The 18,453-nt window shown below is 39.8% G+C and overlaps 2 protein-coding genes across 3 annotated transcripts; one reads left to right on the top strand and one right to left on the bottom strand.

Moving 5' to 3' along the window:
- Positions 1-10,814: 10,814 nt before the first annotated feature.
- LOC131677408 (soma ferritin-like) lies at positions 10,815-12,239 on the bottom strand. The gene is made up of 4 exons (XM_058957213.1): positions 12,096-12,239; positions 11,792-12,001; positions 11,349-11,615; positions 10,815-11,271 (listed from the first exon to the last, which is right to left on the bottom strand). The coding sequence occupies exons 2-4, from the start codon at positions 11,859-11,861 to the stop codon at positions 10,943-10,945; spliced, it is 666 nt and encodes a 221-aa protein (XP_058813196.1). The 5' UTR covers positions 11,862-12,001; positions 12,096-12,239; the 3' UTR covers positions 10,815-10,942.
- A 162-nt stretch (positions 12,240-12,401) lies between these two features.
- LOC131677409 (ferritin heavy chain-like) lies at positions 12,402-14,845 on the top strand. 2 transcript variants are annotated; one of them, XM_058957215.1, is made up of 5 exons: positions 12,402-12,531; positions 12,714-12,825; positions 14,051-14,322; positions 14,384-14,512; positions 14,571-14,845. In XM_058957215.1, exons 2-5 carry the CDS (start codon positions 12,735-12,737, stop codon positions 14,712-14,714), a joined length of 636 nt encoding a protein of 211 aa, XP_058813198.1. In that variant the 5' UTR covers positions 12,402-12,531; positions 12,714-12,734; the 3' UTR covers positions 14,715-14,845. The 2 variants fall into 2 exon arrangements, with proteins under 2 accessions (XP_058813198.1, XP_058813197.1); XM_058957214.1 differs by having other exon boundaries at positions 12,483-12,652.
- Positions 14,846-18,453: the final 3,608 nt, after the last annotated feature.

Consider the following 18,453-nt stretch of genomic DNA (forward strand, 5'->3'; position numbering starts at 1 on the left):
ATTTACCTTGAGCTCGCAAACAAGATGGTTCCAGTTAAACAACCGGTTTTGCGCACGCATAGCCTGATACCAGGTCAAAGCATTGCCAGTGAACAAATGCATCGCAGAATTGAAAAGTTCATCTTCGCACATTTGTTCACACGCAGCGTAATTTGCTACGGTGTCCAAAAACTCATTAAGTCCAGTTCCTTCATCAGTTCCAGCATACTTCCGAATCTTCCAATCAGCGACGCGTTGCGGGTTTCGCGAGTAATTCCTGGGGGCCACTATCGGTCCGTTTCCCGCATTGGTGGATATCGAAAAGTTCGGATATGATGGTCCCGCCAGCTGTTCGGTCAATTCAGGAACGTAAGGCTGGTTCTGAGTTTGGTACGGGGCTGTGAATCCAGTATTCTGTTTCGGTTTCTCGATAGGAAGTGATGGACATAGATTTTGTTGACCCGAGAATCCTCGCTTCAACACAAATTGATCGGGACTGGGCGCCAGTGTTGGGCGAGGAATCTCTGGTGCATCAAATGAATCGGGTACGTCCATCAAACGCAAATCTTCCAGATCGGTCTGCAGATCCATCTCGGGAGCACTTTCCTTCTGATGTACTAGTGCCCGAAGTTCACTGACGGATTCACGAAGTGAGACAACTTCTTGAACCGTCTTTCTCAAAACTGACGAAATTGTTGTCAGTGAAGCAATCCCACCCATTAGCGTTTCAGTAGCTTTTGAAAAAGCATCAGACCCCTGAGACGCTAGGGCTCTATTATCGTCGGATTGCTGTCGCAATTGTCGAATCTCGTCCCTCATCTCGCACAAGACACGCAACAGATCGTCTCCTACGAGCTGTTTGGAAAGAGATCCATCGTTATCGGAAGGATTGGATCCCTGTGGAATTGCAGGTACGTCTGTACTCAGCAAATCTCCTAAAACTTCTCCATCCTCCCCTTCTTGGTTATCGGGAGGAAGTGCTGCCTGTTCGTCATTGAAATGACTGGCATAAACTGCTAGAACTTCCTCCAGCAACCCCGAAATTTCCTGGTTGACCTCCCCTGCCGCATAATTTCGGATAACCTGGAGCCTAGACCCCAAATGAAGCAACCGTGTTCGGTAAATCTCCTTGTTTGGGCACCGGTACTGGAGATCTTCCTTGATTGTTAGTAATTTACCAAGGCAGATCTCCTTTTCTTCACCCACGTCACCCCGGAAATTGCGTACTAATTCCCTCCGAGACGACCGCTCATGCGACAAAATTCCCCGAAGACGCCGCTGCCGCTGGACACCCGAAAGATCCGAATCAGGAGAGATAAAAATGCTTCGAGATAGCAACTCAAAATCCAGCTCATCGAAATGCAAATGATCGACGCGCATGAACACACACGCTTGGTTGAATTTCTCCAACGCCATCATAACTTGCGCTATATTGGAAGAAATCACCAAGACACAAAGCATGTAAGTACTGACACGGTATTATTTTCGATTTTTCGCCCACTAACGATTCCCTTAAAATTTCAGGAAATCAAGCTGTTCCAAAAATGTCTCAAACCGGATTGAGAATTCAAGGCGATTGGCCACCGCAACCGAATAATAACAACAACCTTCAAACTACTCGTCCGGCAGACCAAACACAAACAACGCAATCCACAAATTCGGACAAAAAAGAAAATGCAAAAATCAAAAAACAATACCAAAAATGTAAATAAATAAATAATACGACCGCGGAACAATATTGCGGAAGAAACCTCACCACTGTTCTACGAAAATCCTCTATTTAGTAGAAGCACCCCACACTCCGGAAGAAAAAAATATTTTCCAAAATAGGAAAATATTTTTTTCAGTGTGTTTTGCGCTGTGCGCCAAATGTAAGTAGGGGTTTGCCCACTACTCGGGTTCTGGTTTGCCCGGCGAACCCTTCTTTTCAGGGCGGCCTAGGTACCTCTACAGAATTTCGGATTTTCGTAACAACAAAAAAAGTAAACAAACAAATTAAATTTACCAATTTTTATTCCACCGATTCCCTTCACTGCATACTACGCTGCTTCGGTTGTAACTGCTGGCGGACTGGCGGGCGGGTTTCTCCGTACGGCCGGGACAACAACGGCCTGGTCTGTCTACTGGTATCCCAGCTGGCTGCTCCGGCAGCGGTCCTTGGCGTTTAGCTAGGGAGGTGAGCTTGGCTCCTTTGTTGGAACCTCCCTAGCGACGTTGGCGACGAATCGCCGGATCGTCTACTCGCCGTAAACGATCCCGGAAGTTACCGCAGTAAACTTCCCAGGGGGAACCTTTGTCCGCCCTGCTTCGTTCTCCTTGGCTATTAGCTATAGAGGAGAGCTTGGCTCGTTCGACTTATCCTCTAGAGCGAGAACGGTCGGTGTACGGTTCCTTGGATTTTAGCCGGGGACGCGAGAATGCTCCTTTACGGTTAGCTGTCCCACTTCGGCGAACCAACACCACTCACTTCACTAGTGCCCGAACCACGGGCCGGCACTATTCGACGGTTTTATATCGCCGTCGCACGCGCGCACTTCACTTTGCTGGCAATAGTGGCGGAAAACTGTCCCGAAAAAATAGCACTGTTTACGGACGTCTGTAATACGCCGTGGTTCGTCACTTTCTGCCTTTTCACGATGGCCGCCTTCCGCACTCGACCAAAACAAGCACCAAAAAAACGCACCGCCGCATAGCTGTCATCGCTATAGCACAGCATAGTCAGACCACTTTTGCAGCGAAAGGAGAGCGGTAACCTAACTAAACCCTATGCTATTTATTTACAAATACACAACAAAAATTACTACACCTATCTGGACTAATAACAACGTTCATGGACTATTATTTAAACGAAATTTACATCAAAAACATGAACGAGCATAATGAGCAGCGGTGAGTTATGTTGCAATAACAATACACTCTACGGAGAGAGTACGCACAAATAGGTATATTTCCACCCAGCGCTAAATTGTTACCCTGACGGGTTACAGGTGGAAGCGACCCAGTTAAACTCATTCCGGAACCGGTTCGGATTGCTTAATGGAGTCATTATGGATTCCAAATCAAATGCAACAACCGATTCCGACTCAGAATCGGTTGTTGCATTTGATTTGGAATCCATACTGACTCCATTTAGGATTCCGAATCAAATTCCGAATGGTTTGACCGGGGAGTAGCTTGTTTCGCGTTTGCCGTGTATCCAATCGTGATTGATTCAGTGGTAGGCAAGTTGAATTGACCTTGAATATAATTCGAAAGTCATCGTAATGTGCCTTGAAATAATATAAGGAGGTGCGGTTTCCGAGTGACAAATGAACATACGAAGTTAGCGTTCTACAAGGCGTGAAATGTATTGAAGAGATCGAAAAACAAACTTATAGGGTAAACGAGCCCTTATTCATATCATTAGTTGTGATGTCACACTATTTCGTTGATGAATCGACTTAGAATGACGCGATTGCGTTTAAACAGGTATCATCATCTTTGCTTCGTTCCATTTTTTACCTGGAAAATGCAAAAAACTCGCGATTGAGCGAATCGAAAAGTCGAGTACAACGTACCCTTATTAATTCTACCATTTGAACTAATTCGTTGAATAGAGATAGCAGACACTGCTCTAACTAATGTGTTCAAATGGGCGGGATGAATAGAGGAGATAAGATAAATTAGGGCGCAGTAACCCTATGATAATCGCAAACCATCTGATTCGCTAGCAATCAGCGCGCACATGAGGCTCCAAAAACTCCTCCGGTGCATCCAGAGAGCGATCTAAAAAACGTTGCATTGCCAGATCAGGTGACGCAAAGCGGCGGACGACCAGAACATACAAAATCGAAATAGAAGTAATACCGAGGTTCTTACGCATTCAATCGACATTTGCACTTTAACTGCAAAAGAACGCTCCGCCAATAATCGAAATCGCCTCCATTTTGTCAAACCCGTGACACGCACGCGGCGAACCGGGAAACACTCATCAACAGCAAGCGACCGTTCTCTTCTCAACTGAACACGCTGGCGAACCCCGTTCTGCACACAACACAAGCCGAACCGGATCTGTTCTTTTCGAACCCAATAACAACGCGCGCTTGTGTGCTAGTGAAAGCGAGCAACTGTTTCGATGGCTGCAAATGTTCACTATTTTGAATTTGATTGGGGAAAGCCGTCGTAGTGTGCCTTGGAATAGGGAGCAACGGGGTTACAATTGTCACATACAAATATATTTTTTTGTTCACCATGATATCAAGTTAGTTATAAAATATTTAAAATAATGTCTAATTGTAAACCTTTTGTATTTAGAAATTTCGTTTGTGACGCAGAGAAAAACGGCACCTTCGAACTAAACAATGTGCCGCGTCAAATAATAAATAATTATTAAATTAAAAATTTTTGAGAATATGTTTTATTTTTCACTTTTCTATTAACCTTTTATCTCTTTTATCATTTTGCTCCTTCCGATTTTATTTTGACTTTCAATTTTTCGTTTGCGATTTTCTTTCATATTTCTGTATTGGCGTTTCAGTGTCCAAACCGTACACAGATAGCGCTGGAAGCAAAGCGTTGCTGATTTCATTTTGTTATTATCCACAGAGCTACATGTGGGTGATTCAAAAAGGTAATTCGTGGAGCACCGCTGCCGCCACAGCATCATTTTCCATTCCTACTAAGTTGAGCAAAGCCTTTATGAGATGCTGTAAATTCAAGAAACTCTCTGGACCACGAGAGGAAAGAATAAGTCGGGGTCATTGGAAATTCCCAGTGTCAGTGGGAAGAAGACGAGTTGGTTTTCTTGAACAGCACTTTTTTGCCGTTTATTAACCTTTCTCCGTTTACTATGTTTGTTGAAATCTAAGTAAAATGGGCGACCAGAAAAAATCTGTGCAATCCATAGTATAATGGCATAGCTACCGGTTCAGATGAACCACTATGTTTGCACCAAGCGGTTCTTGCTTCGTATGAGCAGCAAAGGACTCATTCAGAAATACTACCTTAAACTTGATTTCATGCAGCATCTTTCCAGGGTGTGAAGATTTTGTTACGTAGTGTTCGAAGCGAATCAGGTTATAAATTTTTGCTGGTGTAACCTTTGCAAACTATATGCTTTGCATCATACACAGTCCAACAGATTCTCCTACGTAGTTCAAAATATCAGGAAGTTTAACATTGGTATTGATTGGGTTTCGGCTTCCAGTTGAAATTTTACTTACGAAAAGCTTTTTTATAATCGCCGTAATACAACGATTACATTTCGAAGAAATGTATAATAGCTTTGAATGGATAAAACTCCGAAGAATTGCAAATAAAACTAAATTTCTAACTTATTTTATTCATATTTGGGTTTCCCACAACTCACTTGCAGGTGTCAAAAACCAAACTACATCACTTTGGAAGTTCATGAGCTGAATCATAGGTGTCGCATAACCAAGTTGAGTTTTGCGGCAAATCGCCAATAAAGTTGTCTCTTTACTCTTTCATTATTTTTCATCCTTCCTGTGCCTTATTTCAGTTTTCTTTACTCGTTATTCATAATTTTTATACAATCTTCATTTTTCGATTTATTTTATCCATTCTTCTCATTTGTATTCTTTCATTTTACTTTTCCCTAACCGACTCCTGCTTTCGATGCTTATATTTTCTTTTTCATTTTGAACAATATTTGCAATACTCTGAAACGTAGATGGTAGATGGATTAGGTAGATGGATTTTTTCCAGAAATTGCTGATTCTAAAATTCGCAGATTTTTTAAATGAAAATATGAATTTATTTTGTTTTATGCTCATAATGGCTGTATAAAATTAATAGATTAGAAGAATTTCCTGAAAAATGTCACTCCACCATGTAAAACACGGCTCTTAAAAATGCTTTAAAATATTGTTCCCCATTTTTTAACTCATTAACTACGATTTATTCAGTTTCAAATTTGTCTAACAAATTTTAAGCAGAAAATCGGGTTTTCCTGTAATAAAACTGACACTAATTAGATACCTGTGGAAAATCATGCAAAAAAAATAAATTTAGTTATTGGTTTTTCTAGACATGTTCTAAATTCATAAATTTTAGTTCGGCATTCGAACCGATTAAAAAGTAAAGTGCCTAAAAATTATTTTCCGTTTGTTCGAATTAATTCTTAAAACCAAATAGGGTGATGAGCCTATTTTCACCATACTAAGCAAGGTGCCTCACTAATTCGGTAATCTCTCGCCATACAATCAATGGAATGCGTAAAAATTGACATCAACCGCTTTGCTTCGTTGTTAAGAACCAATAGAATAACACAAATGCATTGGAAACAATAAAATTCTCGTGTTTGAGCACAATGAAAACTCGAATCGAGTGCCCCTATTGTTGCGCTACCATTTGACTCAATGCGTTGAACAAAGATGGCAGACACTGCTCTAACCAACGGCTTCAAATGGGTAGGGTGATAATAAAAACATGGCGCAAATAGGCTCATCACCCTACTATACGTGAGCTTGAATTAATACCTATACTTTGTGGTTTACGATAATTTAATACACCACACATATTGCGTTTTACGAAAATTTAATAGATATAATTTATTTAAAGAAAATCTTGGCTTCAATATTCGATTTATTGCATGTGCGCAGTTACTTTTCCTATGTGATCCCATGTGAATGTGATGGTCCGTCTCCAATAAAAAAAAGTAACTTTTCCTATACTTTCTATTATTAAACTCAACGTAGCCATGAATATTTCAATCGATTTCATCATTCTTCGAAACCATGAAAAACCATGAATATCGATCGACAAACACTAGCCTTTCCTACCTTGTAACCATGAGATAGCAGCACGATGTCAACGCCTCTGCCAACCATCCACTCAATACCATCAAATTCCCCGTTCGAAACCACGTATAACAACATTTTGCACGAATACTTTGAACCACGAAACCATCATTCATATAGCGCAAAAGGGAAAAAATGGTTTGTACTTTTTGTCTCCCTCGACCAACACAGCGACCCGACGGCGCTGCTCGCGTCATGGAAAAAACCAACCATGGCATGGTTTTCCGTTCTTCGAACAAAATCATGGTTGGGCCCGGCTGCAAAACGACACCACAACCATCGAGAAGCGCCCAGTCATCGCATCAATCGAAAGTAAATATATACAACCATTTTTTCCTTGCATTGCATTGCGCGACGCGGCCGAATTGGTCGAGAGACGTCTAGAAGAAAATGGTTGCGTTGAGGTGGAGGAGGCGATAACAGCTGACGGGAAAAGGCAAAACACAATACATATACATAACGAGTGGGCTCACCGAGAGTGCCATATAGATTAGTATTATAGGCATTTGGTAAACAAGTTCTCAAATCAATGAATATTGGATAGTATGTGTGCATTGCATGGAATTGATGGTAACTCAGTTGAAACGAAGCGAGATTGGCAGACGTTGTGTTCCAATAGGGTATACGACAATAAGAGGGTAGCAAACGAGACACGTAACTTTTGAAAATCATAATATTATGAAAATTTCATAATATATAATATATATTTAATATAGTTTTGTTTTACGAATACGCTTTTATTACACAGAAATTTTCATATAAGGTATCTTATCTATTGGTAGACTAATAGGAGATTTATAACAGTATCATCTCTATTCCAACAAAACCAATCGAAAACGGCGGAGACTGAAGCAAAAACAATACCTGTTTCCAATGTCTCAAGACGAGGTTTCTCTCCTTTTTCCTTTTATTGTTTTAAGGCTCAAGTTACCTTTTTTGAGCATGTGTTAGAATTGAACGCTTGGTAGTATGCGTAGGAAAAAATGTGTTTAGTTTTGCCGCCGATTTATCATTATAAAGCATTCATTAAACTGTAAAAGAAGAAAATCAGTCGATTTATTAGATTATCAGAATTCAAATCATGCAAAATAATTGGTGCAAAAATAATTGACCGGGCGGGATGGTGCTTTTGAAAAAGTGGCTTTGGTTTTTTCACTACGCTGTTGTGTTGCGTGCCCCGGGACAGTGTGGTGGTGTGACGAAAAATCACCGCCACTTTCTCAAAAGCACCATTCCACCAGGTCAATTGTTTTTCCACCAACTATTTTGCATGATTTGAATCGCGATAATCTAATAAATCGACTGATTTTCTTCTTTTAGCGTTTAATAAATTCTTTATTTGGATAAATCGGTGACAAAGTTAAACGCATTTTTTCCAACGCATACTATCAAGCGTTCAATTCATGTAGACGCTCACCGAAAGTTATTTGAACCTTAATGTATTTTATTAAATAATTAGTATCTATATCTTCTGGTCTATCAGTCTTTTCCAAGATTTAATATAATTTTCTTGCTAGTGGATTCTACCTATATATTATATCACTTTAATGTGAACTGTAACAAACGAATGGACTGCTTTTGCACATATTAATTGAACAATCGAATTGATAAAATATTTTCATGCGACTTACTTGCTAGCCCTAAATGATACAACAAACAATCTCAAAAAAATATTTCGAAATCTGACTGCCCAGAGCAATTCATACACATGTGGGTGTCTTCCATGTTTTTTCAATAGGACCAATAAGCATACTACCAAAATAGACTTTGATGGGAAACTCTGGACAACCATTTTTTTTTCTTTTTCGTAAAATGTTAACGTTACTGTTACACTCTGTATGTGCAACAATATATTTTCTGATAAGCAGACCTTCGCTAAAAATTGCCTGTGATAAAAAAGGTTAGTTGTAGAAAAAATTATGTTGATAAACACAAGTTCGAAAGGGTAGATATGTTTTAATTGCCACAAGGTTCTACGGTAGCGATTGTGCTGGCTATTTTCGACAAATTTAAGACTAGAAGAAATGAAAGCAATGAAATTGAGAGACGAATAGGTATTCTAGGCAGGCTCATATGGACATTCGAATAAAAATTCGATTTCTGCTAGCTGAGCTGTATCATTAACTGCTCTCGGCCATCCGTGTGAGCAGAGCAAAAAAATATCAATAAGTAGTTTAATTGTAATAGGATCAGTACGGCACCAATAGATTGGTGTCGATTGAATGCATACGTACACGGATAGATGCTTGCAGAAGAAGAAAGAATGATCGCGTGGTCGTACTAGTATTTTTTACCAACGTGGTAAAACATGAGCAATGTTCTATCAACGACCATGTGGTAGACTTGGATGAAACGCCCAACTCCTACCAGCAGAAGGCAAAGAATTCTTTACATTTCCTATCGATAATATCCATATGAGCCTGTCTAGTCCTAGTTTTCCGTTCTAAGTTTATAACTGATTCGCTCATGAATTCCTATCCATCTTTCAATTGCATTTCTTTCGTTTTTCATAGTTTTAAATTTGCCGAAAACAGCCAACAAAATCGATACAAGAGTAGATATATGACGATACATCTTTCCATGTTCGTCCTCATTTGATGCCATTGTTCACACACTTTCTATAAAATTTCTGCATCCTGTAATACATATGGAGACGTAGAAAGTTCCGCATATTTCGGACTAACATTCCTTTCTTCCTTTTGCAGATGGCCGGTGTCAACATCCAATCAATACCGATTCCATTATCCTCCGACGTATTGCTTTCTATGATCATTTGACAATGACAATATGGATTCTGGTTAATAATGGAGTAAAACCGCGCGGATGATCTTATACGATACATGGTTTTACGGCAGTGTTCATTCAATTGACCTATTAAGCTGTATGGTCGAAATAGCAAATCTTAATTGAGTTATTTGATCAAAGATCCTACCATGTGGAACTAGAGTGGGCCAAAAAAAATTAGCTAACAGATTTTGAAAATATAAGCAAAAACAAAAAATTTAAACTGCTATGCTATATTTCACCCTAAGGAGGAAAATTTGGTAAAAACCAAAATTTCTCACTAGGGTGAAAATTTGTTGGTAAAAAAATTTAAACTGTTTCTTTCATTAATGTTCCAACCGGAACCACTGACACAAGTCAATTGAAAATATTGAAATTTTCACAGTTTCGTTAAATTAACAATGTTTCATTTCGATAAAACATATCGAAAATGTTGTATTTATTGTCTATTGCATTTAGTTTTATTTATTTAAGCCTTTTAATGCTAATTTAGTTTGTTATAGTCAGCACAATGCCAAAAATGGCCATTTTTAAACTTTTGAAGTTTTTAGTTTTGCATAAAACATAAACTTCTCATCAATATCCATCGATATGCATCACTAATGTTCATATTGGAAGTCAAATTTTTCCAATGATGGATCCTTAATACATTCAAAAATAGTGTGGGACCTCGCTACCGATCAATTAGCAGCAAGTTTATCTTCGAATAACAATACACTGATTGATAAGAGTTACACAAACATTTCAATTTATCCAATTTTCGAACGAACGAATTTTCTGCCGTTATGGACAATGTAGCATAAAGCTAAAAGGCAGTTATGGGACTAGTGCTGTTGATACTTCCTTGCCGGTGCTTGAACTAGTTCCCGGGGTTTATATCTGCGTAACTATGCCGGCTCTTCTGAAATAAGTATATATTTGACCAAACGGCAACGTGGTAATCTGAGTACATATTTGATCCCAATCAGCTCCATAAAGTGCATCAAAATTGTGACAATCGAAAGATGCAGTGCACGTACTACTGATAACTTCAAAGTGGATTGCTTATCGTTGCAAAATGACGACGACATTGTATCAATATAACAACCTATTCGGCCAAACGTAGAAATCTTACATCGTGTGCAACGTGAGCAATAGGACATCATGATTTTACACTGGCTATTATACGGTAAGTTTGAGCTTACTCTTCTGGCTCGATAACTACGTTACCGTACAACTTCGGAATGACAATATTTACTAGGCCAGTCAAGATAGTTTTCAATCATAATTTTATTAACCAGTCGAAAAAAATTACAGGATATTGTACTCCATTATATACGATGAAAACCATGTTTTATTTCTACAGCTAGTCAAATCACTTATTCATTCTATGGAACGCTCTATTCAACCTTGTCCAAATATTCATCGAACATATGAATACCCATATCTTTAGTTTTGGGCTCCTCGATGATACTGTGCAGATTGTGGATGTAGCCCGTCAGCTTGCGAATCACACCACTCTGGTACTCGATGATTTCCTCGTCCAGATAGTGAGCAACATCGGGATCGTAAGCCACACCCTTATCGTGGGCGTGCGAGATCTTCTTGTGGATACGGTGGCTCTCGTCGGCCAGAATTTTCTCGTAACCCAGTGCCAGCTTTAGTGAGGACAGTTCATCACTATCGACCAGGCTAGCTTTGCCTACCTTTCCTTCGTTCAGTTGACTAACTGTTTTAGGATAAAATATGAGAATAGCATGAAATTAGTTTAAGTGATTAGCGTGGTAAATATGAGCGGTGCATTACCAACATGCTGTGTGCCATCCAAAGACACGGATAGACCACGCTTGCTTTGATACTTGATCAACCCGACGGTATCCTCCCATGCCTTATCAGAGATTTTCCGGTATAGTTTTTCGAAACCTGGGCGATTCAACTCGTATTTGTCGAATGTTGAAGAAAGCAACAGGAAGTCGTAAGATTTCTCCAATTGCTGGTTGGTAAATGTTTGAAGATCATCTTTGATGTGGTTGATTGCCGAAAACTGTGCGGTAAAGCTGGAAATATCGGTTGCTAGGGGAAGTAAAGAAAGTTCAACGTTAGGCTAGTTTACCCTAAATGAGTGGCGAGTGGCAATTCTTTATCAAAGTACTGATTTACAAGCAATGTGGTATATACTACATTGATTTACAAGGACAATAGCTCAATACTACTAGATGTAAGATTGAAAGTCGTAAGTTAGGACTTACCGTTAGATTGGTCAGCCTGAATCGTAGACAAGCCGGCCACAAGGGCAACGGTTAGCAGGAAGAATTTCATGTTCTACTCTTTACTAGAATTTCAAACAGGGAAAAGTTTCGCTGTCAATCTCAATTATTCCACCAATCAATTATTAGCTATACACTGCTTTGACGCACGATTTTGTGAATCTTCTTGATCCGACAAAATCAGTGTGTGAGCTGGAACACGTAGAAGTTAAAAATTACTTAAACACACAAACGCTTTAAAAGCGATCCAATTTAGACGGACCAGAAAAATTTACGTCTTACTTACTCGAATATCTGATCTGTTGTGAAGGCACTCGCTGCCGTTTGAAAGGTTTTTGTCATCGGAAATATAAATACAACTTTCCTTGTTTACACACTGGTGTTGGTGAGTGCGTCAACCATATTCTATACTCGTTGCCCTATAAACAGCGGGACATGTGTTCCACTGCGGGTGATTCGTTATCATCGATTAGCAAACAACCACGGCCAACATGGTTGCTGAGTTTACCCAACAAGCCTGCCAATCAGTATGTAATAGGTTCGTGCGCAAAACCATTTTTTTCTCTGGAAAACCATTCCTTGATGACTGGCTGAGTGATCACCGCTCGCACTACCACAATCTCAGGCAACCATGAGCTCCACATATTCTGATAAATGACCAGTTTAAAGTCTCGAATCAAATCAGACAAGTACCGGACGCCGTAGAAGGTGGATGTAAAGCAGTGAGTTTCCAACTATTCTATTCTATTGCAGTACAAGTCATACCTTCTGTACCAGTGTGTATAAAGGTTGACATCGTTAAAAGCTAGAGAAGCTGCTATTCTGAAAATCAAAGCCTAGCTTGTGAGTGCATCTGCTGCCAAAAGTATATTTAAATAGTGCTTACTTTCCGTGAATTTTTCAGTACCATAACAAGTGACAAGAAATGATGAAGTCGATTTTTTTCGGAGCTGTAGCCATCGCCGTCGCCATTCTGTCCTTTTACCAGGACACGGCCCAGGCTCAGGAACAGACAGGTGAGTTTCCGATCAAAAATAAATTTATCAGAATTGAACGTGGAAATAATGTATTCCTTATTACGACGTACATTTCCTTGGTCCCTATTTGTTATTTTCCTCCCATGGCATAATCATCGATCTAGTGAAATGGCTTTCCTGCTATGAGTCACTCACACTTACGCCTGACAAAGAGTTCTTTGTCTCGAACCTTGAGCACTGAGTGTTATTGCGTATGATTGAGTTACTATAGGGTTTAGCAGTACAAAACCGGCAGTGGACCTAAGACTGACTCACTTGAGAATTAGTTTCACAGACATCGTTTGCACCATCGAACACTTTACAAAAGGAAATGCGAAAGTGGTCTACCGGTATTGCATTATGAACTAATTCTAAAGCTAATTGAATGGAAACATAATTTTACGCACTTAGTGATCGTGCTTTCTACGAATAAACCTCATGTCCATTGTCAGTCGTACTTGAACATAACAGGTTCTGCTAGTCATGATTTCAATTCTTTTCTGTTCAGGTTCAAACTGCTTGAAATTCCACACCGCGTGTTTTGCCTAAATTTAGTTACCTGTAGGGTACACTGGAAACTGATGTAGAAATGTATATAAACCTACTGTAATTGTCCAAAGTCTACCTAATACAGAATGCAGAATAATGCGATAGATTCAACTTTTTAGTTAGTATACTTAGAATGTGCGACGGGGATATGTTCAACATTTTAATTCAACCCTTTGTTTTTATTGAACTACTTTGGGTGCCGATCTGGGAAAGACGCCAATGTGAAGATCACATTGACGTGAAATTGAATTTGCTGTTATGATAGAAATTAGCATGTTGAAAATCACTACTAAATTATCTCACGTCGCGATGTGTGCAAAATACTTAGTATCTGCTATATATTGTGCACTCATTATTGGCATTCTTGAAACTGGAACTGATAAACTGCTACGTGATGTGATAACGCCTCACAAGCCAGCCTCAACATCTATCGCATTAGCCTTTATTTCAGTAGGTTCTGATCACAGATAAGCCTAATTTAGACTCAATAATATGGTAATATTGATACGATAAACGTGGTACAGAGAAAAAAGCTGTAGCGCTAGGATGTATTGGTAAGCGAAGTTTCAGACGCTGTTAAACTTTATTTTCAAACAACTACAAAATTAAATCCTTATTATTTCAATAGACTTTAGTTCATGGATCAAAGTAATGAGAATTGTTTTCACTTATATAGGCTCACCCTCCCCGGCTGAATACAAATGGAACGCCATGGATGACCAGTGCCTCCGGGCGCTGCACGGACAAATCAACAAGGAATTCGACGCCTCCATAGTTTATCTGAAGCTTGCGGCCTACTTCGCACAGGAAAGAATTAACCTTCCTGGCTTCGAGAAATTTTTCTTCAATGCCGCCGGCGAAGAGCGTGAACACGGTATCAAGCTGATCGAGTACGCGCTGATGCGCGGTCACGGACCCATCGACAAGTCCAGCTTCAAGCTTGACTACGTAAGTTACCGGGATTGGTTGAAAAAAATATGTTGCTCTAACAGTTTTTTATGATCTACAGAGCTACCAAGTCCCACCCGGAACCGATGGTGAATCGTCCCTGCGCGCTGCACTCAAGAAGGAAGAAGAAGTGACGCACAGCATTCGCCAGGTGATCAAGGCCTGCGAAGAAGGCACCAACGATTTCCATGTAAGATTAGCTATTCTGCGCTTTCCGCCGTCAATGATTAATCACTTATGTATTACAGTTGGCGGATTACCTGACCGGCGAGTATCTGGATGAGCAACATAAGGGACAGCGCGAGCTGGCCGAAAAGATCTCCACACTGAGCAAGATGAAGAAGAGTGCTCCCAAACTGGGCGAATTCCTGTTCGACAAACAGCACATGTAAACACAAGGATCAGAGTGCTAGTGGCAGTGGGATTTCTCCGCTGTTTAAATTCCTGTCTAATTTGTGTCACCGATAGTCCTAGAGTTTGAACCGTGATTTACTGAAATAAAAAGATACACGTACAACGGAAATCATTCAAATTTTTTTCTGTTTGTGCCAGAACTACCCGCAAAGTACTGGAGTGCTCATTATTGTAGATGCTAGCGAGAATGTTGATTTTAGAATCACAATGTTTGTGTCTTACGATAAGATCCAGGCATGGACTAATGGCGTACTATTGTAAGTTTGTAAGAATGTCGTGCTTTCCAATAAATTTCGTTAGTTAATATTCAATGGTTGTTTTATTTTGAAAACCAACAACTTTTTAGATGCTTCGCATTTTGAACGTCTTTTCAAGTGTTTCTCAATATTGACAGCCTATCAGAGCTAGTCTTATTTGATTGTTTGTCAAACTGATAAGCAACAGCTGTCCCTTCAGTTAAAATGTTTGTACAAATAGAGAAGTTTTCGCTTGTAAGTTGAGAGGGCTTCATTAGGTTTGTTCCAGTATACACTTATTACTTCGGAGAAAAAAACTATCCTTTTTTACTCCGCGGGCCCTATTCTCACAGACTCAATGTCACCTAGTGACTAGAAGTAAATATTCTGTGATAATAGGGCACCAGTTTGCTACCAGAAGAAAAGAATACAGGAACGATTTTCCCCTTGTTGCTCCAGAGCACTTCCAATTTCTCCTGGTGCTGGAACAAACTTATTGCACTCTATTGCTTATTTCCCTCTTTCCTTTCCAGAAAGTTTCAGTGAAGACAAAATTACAACTAGATACAAAGTTTTTTTTATTAGATCACATTTGCGTAGCTTATCGGTGCCAATTTTTTTTGTTTTAGATTTTCAGTTTCTTTCATTGGAATAGTTTTTTCATATTGGAACTAATACAATTTTAACCGAACTTTATTAAGATTAGAGTGGTTAGCTATTTTTATAAGTGGTAAACAGTTTGACATTTTTGGCAAGAGAGATTATTGGGGTCATTAATTAGAGAGCTATTTTTAAGACTACTAGATTTGGGCATTTTTAACGAGATTATTGAATTTAATTATAATTAAAACTAGGCACTAGGGAACACAGGGATTGCAAATATGCTACGGTAAGATATTCAGGAGAGGGTAAATTTGAACATCTGGGTATCAGAGACAGAAGAGAGACTGTGAACAATGAGGACAGGGAGAAGAAAAATATTAACTTAACGCTTCAGGGGAGGGGGCATGTTCAACGTCATCGATTACAGACTCGAACAGCCAGGAACTGAGGCGCCGGATGGTCCTCCTCGAACCGGCAGGGACTTAGACAACTTCGTATTACGGCTCAGATGCGGATCGGCAGCACACAAAGTTGTGCGTATGATGTTCGTTCCGTGTAGCCCCCGCGTTTGTTAACTCATAGGATAGAGATGTTTCGTGTCGCCTTGAAGTCGTATCAAACCAACGATGGTGTACGGGTACTTCCGAGAGTAATTAGATAAGGGAAAAGGAAAGGGGCAGTTTAATCTGTGTTTTTCATAAAGTAAGGTTTAAAAAGCTACAAAAGCCTGGCCTATAGTGTGTTGGTACTGTGTGGGACTCACGACTTACGTTAGTGCCTAACCACCAAAGACACTCCTTACTCTTTACACCCATCTTCCCCACAGAACTACGTCAACGTATTACTTCGTAGGAGGGGGTTCGTTGTACTTTCTTCGCACCTCTTTCTTCTGCTCTATCTCGGAACCTCACTTGGTTCATGAAATGGCTCGACCTTTGAGCTTTAATTTAACTCTCGACTCTTCTCTTGCTTCTTGTCTCCATCTATTGCGTCGCCGTTCAGCTCTCGTCCCCGTGAAACGTTTAGGTGCTGATTCTTTAAGCCATTTAGCTCCTGTTTCCGTGAGTCTTTCAGCGCCCGGCCTTACACGATCTTCTTGGATAGTCCCCGATGGTGAACTCCGCTACACCGACCGACAGTTCCCCGAAGGAGGAATTTCTCCCGACACCGATACCCGCTTTCTTGAGCCGTTTAGCTGCCAGCTTTATCGAAATCAACTCAGGTATTATCCTACTCCGACTGAGAGCTACCCGACAACGGAATTTCTATCGGTGCCGGTGTTTGATTCATAAGCCAATTAGCTCTCAGTTTCGTCACGATTCTGTCGGGTAGTCCACGGCAGCTTAAAGAGTATACTAGTAACTACTCTGTTGACAGCGTCCAGAATACGCTCGTCGTGGCACATCTCTTCGACGATATTGTTCACTGCTATACCAGGCATACCCCTTCGGACCCCCCTTGTTGTAATTTAAGTGGTCGTCGACCATCACACCCAGGTGCTTCAACGCACGCATCGATGGGTTGAATTGTTCCCCGACGCTGATCTCGATGCGCTGGATTTTTTTACGGTTGCTGACCAGCACTACCTTGGCCTTGGGGTGAGCCAGCTGCAACTTGACCTCAGCCATCCAGGTTTCCACGATGCCTACTATCTCTGCCGTCAATATCTCCACCTCCTCAAGCGTCTCGCCGGTTATCGTCAGGACAACATCATCTGGAATATAGACACTCATAGTAATACACCGAGCAAAAAGCATCTGGGAATTTCATAAGTCTCGACATATGAACCAGCCTTCTGACGATGCCATTGAACGCTTTAGAATGTCATAGGCAGGCTTATGAATTCATTTATCTTTATTCATGCACTCCATAGACGTACAGACAATGTATTTCATAAAACAGTCTTATGACTTCGCTCCAATACATGCGTTTAAGAATTTCATAAGTTTTTCTTATGGAACCCATATGAAATCTGTTATTGATTCTATGAAATTGTATTTTGTTTTTCGTAAACGTCACTTTTGTGAAAAGTTCATAATTGTTTCTTATGAATTCAGTACTGGCCTGCACGGCCAACCAGAAGCTAATAGTTTCAGGCCAGAACTTTTTGATTACCGCTGTTTCAAACAAAAGAAGTAAGATTTTTGTCAAATTGCTACAAAATTTTAAATAATTGTTTTTTATGTTATTGAATAAATTACTATGAGCATTAAATCAGTTTACATGGTTATGATTTTTACAGAAGATATCCGATTATTTGAAATGAAATAAGTTGTGCATATAATTAGTGTCTGACGCGTATTTTATGATTATCAAAATCATTTGAGAAGTAACAATCATTATCATTCAGTTGTCTAAGCCCAGTTTCCCACGAAATATTGACGAATCGTTGCTCATTATGTACAAATTTTACCATTTAGTGAGTTTTCTCTTCAATCTTCTGAAGGGATTTACACTTGGCGGTTCATTTGTCCCGAATTTAGTTCAACAAGATGACCACACTAATGAACTCATTATGAATGACGTTCATGTTTTACAATTCTCGGTGGTTTGTTTACTTTGTCAGTTGCGCGAGTTCGAGTACAACGGGTTCCCATCTGTTAATTTCAAACTCACGTACTCCCATGTAAACAAACCACCGAAAATTGTTAAACGAAGTTCATCTGGCTCATTTTGGGGTTATGTCGGTTGGTGTAAAACCTGTAATCCTCTAAAGGTTGATTTTTACTGTTGATTTTTTGTCTACTAAAAATGCTCGAGAAATGTCAGCCATGTTCTATTTTTTATATAAATGTATAATAATATCCATAAAAAAACTTATGACATTCATTCGAACATTGTAATGAATTTCATAAGACTGTTCTATGGAAATCATTAT

This window comes from Topomyia yanbarensis, chromosome 1 (assembly GCF_030247195.1).
Source record: "Topomyia yanbarensis strain Yona2022 chromosome 1, ASM3024719v1, whole genome shotgun sequence".
Lineage (NCBI taxonomy): Eukaryota > Metazoa > Arthropoda > Insecta > Diptera > Culicidae > Topomyia > Topomyia yanbarensis.

Coding starts and splice junctions, on each gene's coding strand:
- LOC131677409 (XM_058957215.1), top strand. CDS start 12,735: ATGATGAAGTCGATTTTTTTCGGAGCTGTAGCCATCGCCGTCGCCATT. Junction 12,826..14,050: donor CCAGGCTCAGGAACAGACAG/GTGAGTTTCCGA, acceptor TCACTTATATAG/GCTCACCCTCCCCGGCTGAA. Junction 14,323..14,383: donor CCAGCTTCAAGCTTGACTAC/GTAAGTTACCGG, acceptor TATGATCTACAG/AGCTACCAAGTCCCACCCGG.
- LOC131677408 (XM_058957213.1), bottom strand. CDS start 11,861: ATGAAATTCTTCCTGCTAACCGTTGCCCTTGTGGCCGGCTTGTCTACG. Junction 11,616..11,791: donor TCAGGCTGACCAATCTAACG/GTAAGTCCTAAC, acceptor TACTTCCCCTAG/CAACCGATATTTCCAGCTTT. Junction 11,272..11,348: donor GGATGGCACACAGCATGTTG/GTAATGCACCGC, acceptor ATCCTAAAACAG/TTAGTCAACTGAACGAAGGA.